General features: G+C 37.5%; 1 protein-coding gene across 5 annotated transcripts in view; it reads right to left on the reverse strand.

The window, feature by feature from the left end:
• The window catches only part of LOC121380743 (UDP-N-acetylhexosamine pyrophosphorylase-like), a 49,613-nt gene that overhangs the window by 6,960 nt on the left and 29,425 nt on the right, over nt 1–13,228 (reverse strand). For 4 of the 5 annotated variants that reach the window (XM_041509703.1, XM_041509706.1, XM_041509702.1 and 1 more), the window contains 5 exons: nt 10,918–11,093; nt 5,646–5,818; nt 5,157–5,350; nt 2,441–2,584; nt 670–861 (listed from right to left, as the gene is read on the reverse strand). In XM_041509703.1, coding sequence (XP_041365637.1) covers nt 670–861; nt 2,441–2,584; nt 5,157–5,350; nt 5,646–5,818; nt 10,918–11,093 — 879 coding nt within the window. The remainder of the gene's footprint in view (nt 1–669; nt 862–2,440; nt 2,585–5,156; nt 5,351–5,645; nt 5,819–10,917; nt 11,094–13,228) is intronic. The other variant, XM_041509705.1, reaches the window with a different exon arrangement.

The following is a 13,228-nucleotide window of genomic DNA, read 5'->3' on the forward strand; positions in this document are numbered from 1 at the left end:
AAAGTAAATAACTTATTTTAAAAATGTCGAACATAAATTATTTCATTTGAAAAATGGACAGTAAAATATTTTGTTCAAAAACTAGAAGATAGAATATTTAATTTGAAAATATTTTTTTGTCAACAAAATAGGAAAATACTATGTAGAAAACCAAAACATAGAATTAGTCTTGAATGTTAGAACATGTTGTGTGCGTTACTAACTTCTTGTACCATTGAACTCTGTCTGTATATATAAATAAATAAATCTGCATGACATGTTACCAGAGCCATACCTAGTACAATAAGATAAAGTACCCATCTTACAGTAGTTTAAAATAGCTAGTTTTTGGAAAATTGAAGCAGAGACTATTATTGCACTGACATTTTTCAAAATCCTGATACCAATTTCACAAAATGTTGTATGCCAAGTTTTGTATGTAAACTAAATCTACGACTGAACCATAATGTGTATGACCAACAGCAGTACAATTAATATGGTTTGAAGTATACATATTTAATATTCTTTTGTCTTTACAATGCTCCATCTTCCATAATGATGCAATTTTCTGCATGAAACAGATGTCAAACATGTGTAAACGTACAACAGTAAAAATACAATTTGTGAAATTGGCTCATGCTCTATAAAGTTATTTTAGGCTATGCACAGCCCCGATTATATCTGAATTACCTCGGTATATCAGGGAGCGGGGTGCCATCCTTCTGTATGAACTTGCCACCGGCTGTCAGGATGTATCTGTGGTGAAGACTGTACAAGGAATGGCGACACGTTGTCTGGGTGTCTTTCGCCTCAGTGTCTGCATTCTTCAAGGGAGAGAACTCGTCCTCTCGGAGTACTTCCCACACGGCAAAGTTCCTGTCACATTTATACCAAGACAACGGACAAAACCAGACGACAAAGAATTTGTAAGGATAAAGGAGGAGGAGACAGATGTTTTGTTTGGTTCAAGCAAGCAATAAATGAATGGAGAATTAATGATTGGAATGCAAGCAGATTGCAGAGAACACACACACCAAGTTACACCAAACACGCACAACGAAAAACGAACAAAAAAAGAGAGAAAGAGAAACAATAACCCATTAAGAGCTACACCAAAGCATTAATAAAAAGCATATATATTGTAGGCAAAAATGGTACATATATTACTGGATAAAATACTATATACAGGCAACATTTTGTTTTCAAAATCTTGATTAGTGATTTTTCAAGTGAAAATTGAATAGCAATTACTGTTTAATGTTTTAAAATTGTCTGGCGATCTCTTAAACTTGTGTAGCAAATTGTGATGCGATGCTGAACAAAATGTTTCCTGACATAATATGCAGGATACTAAAATCTGAGAAATTAAAATGCTGCACTAACATTGCTTTATGAGGTGAGAAGTGGATAGTAAAATTTTAAAAAATAAAATAAAACTAAATTTTTTAATTTGAAAGACATGATAATATAAACAAATTATTATAATATCTATATGAATGTGTAGTAACATGGAGTCTCGAATTTTGGAATGATAATTAAAACCGTAATACTTAAACTACCATTTGAAATTTTAAATGTAAATATATGTAAATATTTATTTGCTAAATGTTAAAAAAGGGATTGTTTGTTTAAAAAATTAAATAGTGTGTCTTTAAAATATATATATTTAATGATGTCCAATTCCAATCCACCACCTCTAGCACATACATGTATATAAGCTAAATCACACAACTAAAAGACTAAAAACTTCTCAGATTTTATTATACCACAACCTTAGTTACACTGCTCGTTAAATAAAAAGCAATAATATATGGGCTAAAGTTTAATTATGTTAAATATGAAAATAAAACAGAATTTCTGTTGTGTAGCCTGTTTGAACACGCAGCTTGTTTAGTGTAAAACAAAACAGCGTAAATAAAGCAGGTTTTATTAATGTCAGGTTTGTATTTTAAATTAATACATCAGGAATGTTTAAGAACACACCAGCATAAAACGTTAATTAGCTGTTGGATGTCAAGCATTCAAGAGTATACACATGAGTATATATGTATATAAAAATAGTGCGAAAAACTTGCTAAAGTATAAAAGCACAACATTTCATAATTTACATTACAAAGTTTAATGTTTTGAACCCAATATAATCCAAAATTAAAACTATATAATTAGTTATAACTGGCCTGAATCATTAATATTTTGATGTCACTGATAATGTATTCTATGACTGAATTTTTAAAAAGGCAAAAAAATATCTATAGAAAATGTGGAAGAAATAAAATTTACTGCTTTTAAAAATAAAATACAAATATTTGAAGTTTAAATGCCAAATATGCAATATTAATCTACTGTATACAAAAATAAAATGAATTTTGGGCATTTGTGATCAAATAAGAAAAACAAGATTATAACATAATGAATTTGGAATTGTGGTTTTAGCCTTAGAAAACACTAAAAACCAACTCACGTTGCAAACTGAAAAACATCAAACACAAATTTTTCCATTTTAATTCCGTTAGGTTTTGTCGGTTTGTGCAAAGAGCCGTCGTCTGCAACATACGGAATCTTCTTTTTGGCGACATGATGTTTCAGTTGAGCTTCTTGTGCTGGACTAGAAACAAGGAAAGAATAGGAATATTTGCTTAATGACACCTCAACACACTAGACTACGGCTGTTTGGTGTCTAACATAGAGTCATTTCGACACTTGCTTGAGAAAGATAGACATAGGAAACAGCTGCCACAACATACCGGTACACTGTTACCAAAAAGAAATACAGCAAGTGATTGTTCATAATCAAAGGTTTTGCCAGAATACGAAGGGCTAAATTTTGTACCCTAAAATCTTGGAAATTATTAAATAAATACCGGTACATTGATTTTTTTAAAAAGATAATTTATATTAAGAGAACTACTGTTTAAAATTAGTCAAAGTATATGAATGCACTGTCCAATTTTAAAATATTTCAAACCCATAACCATCTAATAGGGGCACTTATGATTTGTTTTGTTTTTATTAGGTACCATTAAATTATTTTCTGGCCTTTGTGTACCAGTCTGTGGCATTAGTTTTGGTGGGTAGGTTCACTAAGGGTGATAGAACTTATGACCTATCATATCTCAGTTGAGGACTCTTATCACTGAAGTTTACTGTAATGCCTTTGCTGTCGAACAAAATTTGTTTATTTATACGTTAGAAAATGATTTTGTTTTACCAATATGGTTCAAAATATCATAATGTCTTCTTTTTGGAGTGACTACAGTTACCACAAATAAATCAAATCAAATAAATATTTACAGAGGTCTTTGGGTTTGTATGTCATCTATTAGTATTTCTGCCAGAAAGAAACTTTTGGGTATGGTGCTATGGAATTGAATGCAACCAGTCAACAGGGGGAATGAGGGACCTCCCCCAGAAAGAAAATGGGTTATTTAGGGTTAGGGTTAAAAAAACATACAGTAATAATAAGAATAATTAATTTTGTCAGAAGGATAACTAAAAAAAAAAAGATTGCCAAAAATGTGGGCATAACACCATACCTGTTTTACCCTCTGGCAGAAACCCTGTCTATGTACTGCGTAACTAGAAACATTTCGCACAAGTTTAAGTATTAGTTCAAAACACTAACAAGTTAATAGATTTTGAAATAAAACTGACTACAACAAAACTATTGTACTGCACTTACTGAGAAACGTGTTTCAGAAAGTCGAATGTGAACAAGTGCTTGCATATATTGCCCTGCACTTACTGAGAAACATGTTTCAGAAAGTCGAATGTGAAGAAGTGCTTGCATATAATGCCCTGCACTTACTGAGAAACCTTTTTGAGAAAGTCGAATGTGAAGAAGTGATTGCATATAATGCCCTGCGCTTACTGAGAAACGTGTTTGAGAAAGTCGAATGTGAAGAAGTGATTGCATATAATGCCCTGCACTTGCTGAGAAATGTGTTTCAGAAAGTCGAATGTGAAGAAATGATTGCATATAATGCCCTGCACTTACTGAGAAATGTGTTTCAGAAAGTCGAATGTGAAGAAGTGATTGCATATAATGCCCTGCACTTACTGAGAAATGTTTCAGAAAGTCGAATGTGAAGAAGTGATTGCATATAATGCCCTGTACTTACTGAGAAACGTGTTTCAGAAAGTCCATTGAGAAAGTCGAATGTGAAGAAGTGATTGCATATATTGCCCTGCACTTACTGAGAAACGTGTTTCAGAAAGTCGAATGTGAAGAAGTGATTGCATATATTGCCCTGCACTTACTGAGAAACGTGTTTCAGAAAGTCGAATGTGAAGAAGTGATTGCATATATTGCCCTGCACTTACTGAGAAACGTGTTTCAGAAAGTCGAATGTGAAGAAGTGATTGCATATAATGCCCTGTACTTACTGAGAAACGTGTTTCAGAAAGTCCATTGAGAAAGTCGAATGTGAAGAAGTGATTGCATATATTGCCCTGCACTTACTGAGAAACGTGTTTCAGAAAGTCGAATGTGAAGAAGTGATTGCATATATTGCCCTGCACTTACTGAGAAACTGTTTCAGAAAGTCGAATGTGAAGAAGTGATTGCATATATTGCCCTGCACTTACTGAGAAACGTGTTTCAGAAAGTCGAATGTGAAGAAGTGATTGCATATAATGCCCTGTACTTACTGAGAAACGTGTTTCAGAAAGTCCATTGAGAAAGTCGAATGTGAAGAAGTGATTGCATATATTGCCCTGCACTTACTGAGAAACGTGTTTCAGAAAGTCGAATGTGAAGAAGTGATTGCATATATTGCCCTGCACTTACTGAGAAACGTGTTTCAGAAAGTCGAATGTGAAGAAGTGATTGCATATATTGCCCTGCACTTACTGAGAAACGTGTTTCAGAAAGTCGAATGTGAAGAAGTGATTGCATATAATGCCCTGTACTTACTGAGAAACGTGTTTCAGAAAGTCCATTGAGAAAGTCGAATGTGAAGAAGTGATTGCATATATTGCCCTGCACTTACTGAGAAACGTGTTTCAGAAAGTCGAATGTGAAGAAGTGATTGCATATATTGCCCTGCACTTACTGAGAAACGTGTTTCAGAAAGTCGAATGTGAAGAAGTGATTGCATATATTGCCCTGCACTTACTGAGAAACGTGTTTCAGAAAGTCGAATGTGAAGAAGTGATTGCATATATTGCCCTGCACTTACTGAGAAACGTGTTTCAGAAAGTCGAATGTGAAGAAGTGATTGCATATATTGCCGGCACTGAACGTCAGTCTTCCATCCGCGTTGCGCTTCTCGGCAGTTTTCAGTGTAATCTCACTGTACTCCACCACCTGGTACCGGCCATCCACCTTACACACCACACCCACCGCCTCCGTCGGAAATGCCTTCTCCACAACCTGAAACGTAAACTGTTATAATGTAACACTGGTTTCATCAGAACATGACTTAGCAGTTATATACTTGTGGTAACTTGGAATTCAACCTTTAAAAAGACCCATACAACCACTGTCATAAGGGCCATCACTCTTACCGTGGCTCCCTTGGACAAGCAAAGTTTGTTTTTAGTTTAACGACACCATCAGACCACACTGATTTATTAATCATCAGTTATTGGATGTCGTTATATACTTTTAGTAGCTTGGAATTCAATCTTTAAAAAGACCCATTGGTCACAAGGGCCATTACTCTTACCTTTGCACCACAGTTGGCTCCCTTGGATATGCAGAATCCGATGAAGACTGGGTCTGCCATCTTGACGAGGATGTTGTCGACGCAGTACACATGGATGTACTGGATACCACGCTGCTCCATGTTGTCCAACACCTTGCTGTCACGCAGGGCACGGTACAGGCCTCCGTTACCATCTGAAATAGTAAATTACATCACACAGTGTTCTTCAGTACACCTTACTGTCCTGCAGAACCCGGTACAGGCCCCCGTTACCATCTGAAAAAGTACATTACATCACACAGAGAATGGTAATATTGATACAGCCCCAGTTACCATCTGAAAAAGTACATTACATCACACAGAGAATGGTAATATTGATACAGCCCCAGTTACCATCTGAAAAAGTACATTACATCACACAGAGAATGGTAATATTGATACAGCCCCAGTTACCATCTGAAATAGTACATCACACCACACAGAGAATGGTAATATTGATACAGCCCCAGTTACCATCTGAAAAAGTACATTACATCACGCAGAGAATGGTAATATTGATACAGCCCCCGTTACCATCTGAAATAGTACATTACATCACACAGAGCACGGTAATATTGATACAGCCCCCGTTACCATCTGAAATAGTACATTACATCACACAGAGAATGGTAATATTGATACAGGCCCCCGTTACCAACTGAAATAGTACATTACATCACACAGAACACGGTAATATTGATACAGGCCCCCGTTACCATCTGAAATAGTACATTAAATCACACAGAACATGGTAATATTGATACAGGCCCCTGTTACCAACTGAAATAGTACATTACATCACACAGAACACTGTAATATTGATACAACCTGTTACCATCTGAAATAGTACATTACATCACACAGAGAATGGTAATATTGATACAGGCCCCCGTTACCAACTGAAATAGTACATTACATCACACAGAACACGGTAATATTGATACAGGCCCCCATTACCATCTGAAATAGTACATTAAATCACACAGAACATGGTAATATTGATACAGGCCCCTGTTACCAACTGAAATAGTACATTACATCACACAGAACACTGTAATATTGATATAACCTGTTACCATCTGAACAAGTACATTACATCACACAGAGAATGGTAATATTGATACAGGCCCCCGTTACCAACTGAAATAGTACATTAAATCACACAGAACATGGTAATATTGATACAGCCCCCGTTACCATCTGAAATAGTACATCACACCACACAGAGAATGGTAATATTGATACAGGCCCCCGTTACCATCTGAAATAGTACATTACATCACACAGAGCACGGTAATATTGATACAGGCCCCCGTTACCATCTGAAATAGTACATTACATCACACAGAGAATGGTAATATTGATACAGGCCCCCTTTACCAACTGAAATAGTACATTAAATCACACAGAGCACGGTAATATTGATACAGGCCCCCTTTACCATCTGAAATAGTATATTAAATCACACAGAGCACGGTAATATTGATACAGCCCCCGTTACCATCTGAAATAGTACATCACACCACAGAGAATGGTAATATTGATACAGGCCCCCGTTACCATCTGAAATAGTACATTACATCACACAGAGCACGGTAATATTGATACAGGCCCCCGTTACCATCTGAAATAGTACATTACATCACACAGAGAATGGTAATATTGATACAGGCCCCCTTTACCAACTGAAATAGTACATTAAATCACACAGAGAACAGTAATATTGATACAGGCCCCCTTTACCATCTGAAATAGTATATTAAATCACACAGAGCACGGTAATATTGATACAGCCCCCGTTACCATCTGAAATAGTACATTAAATCACACAGAGCACGGTAATATTGATACAGGCCCCCGTTACCATCTGAAATAGTACATTACATCACACAGAGCACGGTAATATTGATACAGGCCCCCGTTACCATCTGAAATAGTACATTACATCACACAGAGAATGGTAATATTGATACAGGCCCCCGTTACCATCTGAAATAGTACATTACATCACACAGAGAATGGTAATATTGATACAGGCCCCCGTTACCATCTGAAATAGTACATTACATCACACAGAGCACGGTAATATTGATACAGGCCCCCGTTACCATCTGAAAAAGTACATTACATCACACAGAGAATGGTAATATTGATACAGGCCCCCGTTACCATCTGAAATAGTACATTACATCACACAGAGCACTGTAATATTGATACAACCCGTTACCATCTGAAATAGTACATTACATCACACAGAGAATGGTAATATTGATACAGGCCCCCGTTACCAACTGAAATAGTACATTAAATCACACAGAACATGGTAATATTGATACACCCCCGTTACCATCTGAAATAGTACATCACACCACACAGAGAATGGTAATATTGATACAGGCCCCGTTACCATCTGAAATAGTACATTACATCACACAGAGCACGGTAATATTGATACAGGCCCCCGTTACCATCTGAAATAGTATATTACATCACACAGAGCACGGTAATATTGATACAGGCCCCCGTTACCATCTGAAATAGTACATTACATCACACAGAGAATGGTAATATTGATACAGGCCCCCTTTACCAACTGAAATAGTACATTAAATCACACAGAGCACGGTAATATTGATACAGGCCCCCTTTACCATCTGAAATAGTATATTAAATCACACAGAGCACGGTAATATTGATACAGCCCCCGTTACCATCTGAAATAGTACATCACACCACAGAGAATGGTAATATTGATACAGGCCCCCGTTACCATCTGAAATAGTACATTACATCACACAGAGCACGGTAATATTGATACAGGCCCCCTTTACCATCTGAAATAGTACATTAAATCACACAGAACATGGTAATATTGATACAGGCCCCCTTTACCAACTGAAATAGTACATTACATCACACAGAGCACGGTAATATTGATACAGGCCCCCGTTACCAACTGAAATAGTACATTAAATCACACAGAACATGGTAATATTGATACAGGCCCCCGTTACCAACTGAAATAGTACATTACATCACACAGAGCACGGTAATATTGATACAGCCCCCGTTACCATCTGAAATAGTACATTACATCACACAGGGAATGGTAATATTGATACAGGCCACCGTTACCAACTGAAATAGTACATTACATCACACAGAACACGGTAATATTGATACAGCCCCCGTTACCATCTGAAATAGTACATTACATCACACAGAGCACGGTAATATTGATACAGGCCCCCGTTACCATCTGAAATAGTACATTACATCACACAGAGAATGGTAATATTGATACAGGCCCCCGTTACCATCTGAAATAGTACATTACATCACACAGAGAATGGTAATATTGATACAGGCCCCTGTTACCATCTGAAATAGTACATTACATCACACAGAGCACGGTAATATTGATACAGGCCCCCGTTACCATCTGAAAAAGTACATTACATCACACAGAGAATGGTAATATTGATACAGGCCCCCGTTACCATCTGAAATAGTACATTACATCACACAGAGCACTGTAATATTGATACAACCCGTTACCATCTGAAATAGTACATTACATCACACAGAGAATGGTAATATTGATACAGGCCCCCGTTACCAACTGAAATAGTACATTAAATCACACAGAACATGGTAATATTGATACATCCCCCGTTACCATCTGAAATAGTACATCACACCACACAGAGAATGGTAATATTGATACAGGCCCCGTTACCATCTGAAATAGTACATTACATCACACAGAGCACGGTAATATTGATACAGGCCCCCGTTACCATCTGAAATAGTACATTAAATCACACAGAACATGGTAATATTGATACAGGCCCCCATTACCAACTGAAATAGTACATTACATCACACAGAGCACGGTAATATTGATACAGCCCCGTTACCATCTGAAATAGTACATTACATCACACAGAGCACAGTATAGGCCCCCGTTACCATCTGAAATAGTATGGTTGAAATAAAACAATCACAAATTGTACTCTGAAATTGATAAATACTGAAAGCCTTATACAACAAATAAATACAATATCAGTACCGAACAAAACCTTTCATACAGGACGTCTGACAATTCTGGTTTTTATGGCATAGTGGATTTAAGCCACTAACTCTCCTAGGCACACACCTTGGCTATCTGGGCTGTCTATCCAGGACAGAGGTTAATGGTTCTTTTAACAATGGTTGTTAGTGAGAGAAGTGGGTGTAATTAATGTCCACACAAATAATAAAAACTCACTTAGAAAAAGAAGGAAATGTTTTATTTAACGACGCACTCAACACATTTTATTTACGATTATATGGCATCAGACAAATGGTTAAGAACCACACAGATTTTGAGAGGAAACCCGCTGTCGCCACTACATGGACTACTCTTCCAATTAGCAGCAAGGGATCTTTTATTTGCACTTCCCACAGGCAGAATAGCACAAACCATGGCCTTTGTTGAACCAGTTATGGATCACTGGTCGGTGCAAATGGTTTACACCTACCCATTGAGCCTTACGGAGCACTCACTCAGGGTTTGGAGTCGGTATCTGGATTAAAAATCCCATGTCTCGACTGGGATCCGAACCCAGTGCCTACCACGACGCCACCGAGGCCGGTTAAAAAAACACACAAAAAAACCTCAATTAGATGCAAGCCTATAACCTTTCCCAGCAAAGAGAAATAGGAGTGTTTTGGAAATAACAACAAAACCCCACTATATCTTTTTCACTCAATGCACGGTCGGATTGATCCCTGTCAGTGGGCCCATTGGGCTATTTCTCGTTCCAGCCAGTGCACCATGACTGGTATATCAAAGGCTGTGGTATGTGCTATCCTGTCTGTGAGATGGTGCATATAAAAGATCCCTTGCTGCTAATAAAAAAAGAGTAGCCCATGAAGTGGTGACAGCGGGTTTCCTCCCTCAATATCTGTGTGGTCCTTAACCATACGTCTGACACCATATAACCATAAATAAAATGTGTTGAGTGCGTCATTAAATAAAACATTTCCTTCCTTTCATTATATCTTTCTGCAATTTAAAAAACAATCGGTTCACAAATAAATAGATTGTAATGTAAGAAAACAATATTTGCTGCTGGGAAGGACTATAGTATTTACCAGACTTAAGGCCAATGGTAACCACTATGTCATCATGAGCAGTTTACTCCAGAATCACAACAAGCTATTTGTACCCTGTAATTCTCCGTGGAAAGAGTTTCACACTATACAATACCTGGTGCTAGGGCCACTTTAGACGGAGTCTGTAGTATAATTTTCCCATCAAAGTCGAAACAGGGCAGCAAGTTCTGTTCAAATATGATGACATTTTCTTTCTGGAGGCCAAAGTAATTGTGCTTTGTAAAGAATTCTAGAGTGGGTTCTTTTGTGTGCTCACTGGTCATAATATACCTGTGGAAAAACAGACAGACATGAGAAGATACAGATTGTCGTACCAAGCTTAACCTTCGATATGCAAAAATTACAGGATTCACTGAACCAACAAATGGTGATGAAATGTCTATGCTGCACCAAGGTACAATGTAGTTAACAACAAGCATTCTCAAACTACTGCTAAAGCAATACATGTCCCCTACATGCAGGGCCCAACAAATTTTCGTATCTCCTACATTCAAGGACCATAACTGTGAAGAAAAAAAGGGTAAATTGCCAAGAAAGTCAAACTTTATCTGTAACAATACATGGTAGAGCTATACACAAAATTTCAGCTCAATGTCTCGAGTCATTGCAAATAAGTCCAGAAAACTGATTTTCATAGGTCCTAAGTTCAAGGGCCATAACTCTGTCACAAAAATGGGTAAATCACCATGAAAGTCAAACTTGATCTGCAACACCGGCTTTGATGGTGTCGTGGTCAAGCCATCGGACATAAGGCTGGTAGGTACAGGGTTTAAAGCTCAGTGCCAGCTCCCAACCAGAGCGAGTTTTAAGGACTCAATGGGTAGGTGTAAGGCCACTGCACCCTCTTCTCTCTCACTAACCACTTAACAGGTAACAACTAACCCACTGTCCTGGACAGACAGCCCAGATAGCTGAGGTGTGTTCCCAGGACAACGTGCTTGAACCATAATTGGATATAAGTGCAAAAATAAGTTGAAATGAAATGAAAATGATCTGCAACTATACATGATAAAGCCAAATACAAACTTTCAGTTCAATATCTTGAGACATTGCAAACAAAAAAAATCCGGAAAACTATAAGTGGGACAGACAGATCGACAGAAGGATGGAGATAAAATCTATAGTCCCCTCTGGTTGGACTGGTAGGACTAATAACATACAAGCTTATTAAAACTGTAGTTATGTTAGTGTTCTGCATTAGTTGCATCGAAAGGGAACAGGTGCAAGATTGCTGCTGTAAAATTCCAGCATGAGTTAGGGGTGTATGATAAGAGCCAGTGTGCTCCACACACACACACACACACAGACAGAGACACAGACACACGCACAGACACACACACACACAATTACATTTGCATACTAGATAAGAAAGTGTTCAACAGTCTCAAATAGGAAGCATTACCATAGCAACTGGTATACTAATTAATATGTTTGTTAAGGTGGTGTCAAAAGTCATCAATGTCATTTGAGTATGTTGGTTTAGGTCATTGTAGTCATTATTGCTGCATGTACTTCAGCATAATGTTGTAAAACATATAAAGATGCATAAATCATATTGATAAATAAAACATTACAGTTTTCTGATGAGTAAAATTTAACCATTTAACCAAATTATTTTTGTGCTTATATCCAATTAAGGTTTAAACACGCTGTCCTGGGCACACACCTCAGCTATCTGGGCTATCTGTCCAGGACAGTGGGTTAGTAGTTAGTTGTTAGTGAGAGGGAAAAAGGTGTAGAGGTCTTAAACCTACCCATTGAGTCGTTAAAACTCGTTCTGGGTGGGAGCCGTTACCGGGCTGCAAACCCTGTACCTCCCAGCCTTGTATCCGATGGCCTAACCATGATGCCACCGAGGTCGGTACATTTCCATCAGCAGCAAAGGATCTTTTATATGCACATTCCCAGACAGGACAGAACTTACCTTTGATGTCATGGGACACTGGTTCGAGATTTAAAAAAACAAAACAATCAGAGAATGAGTTCACCAAGAAGGACCCATTGTACAACCCATGTACCTCAGGTGAGTGCTCTACCAAAGGAGCTAAATTCCCCCCCAACCCCCCCCACTCCAAAGTGAAATGAAATAAAATCTCAGTTCTTGACACACTAATACAGACAGAAATGTTTTAACAGTCAGGTGACACTCAATCACAGTCTACACTAAATGTCTGACCTTTGAAATGTTAAAAGTGACACTAACATCTCACTGTCTACAAGACTTCACCTTTAACATGCTTTCAACAAACAGCTGCCTATGTGTACTTTCCTTAAAACTGCACATACTGCGGCAGATATTTACATGCACCTGAATTTTGCATTATTTATACATGTACAATAAATATTTTCTCTTTAATCAGGGCCATAAATTTATTCGACTGAATATACACTAGAGGTGGTTGATC

This window comes from Gigantopelta aegis, chromosome 9, assembly GCF_016097555.1.
Source record: "Gigantopelta aegis isolate Gae_Host chromosome 9, Gae_host_genome, whole genome shotgun sequence".
NCBI lineage: Eukaryota > Metazoa > Mollusca > Gastropoda > Neomphalida > Peltospiridae > Gigantopelta > Gigantopelta aegis.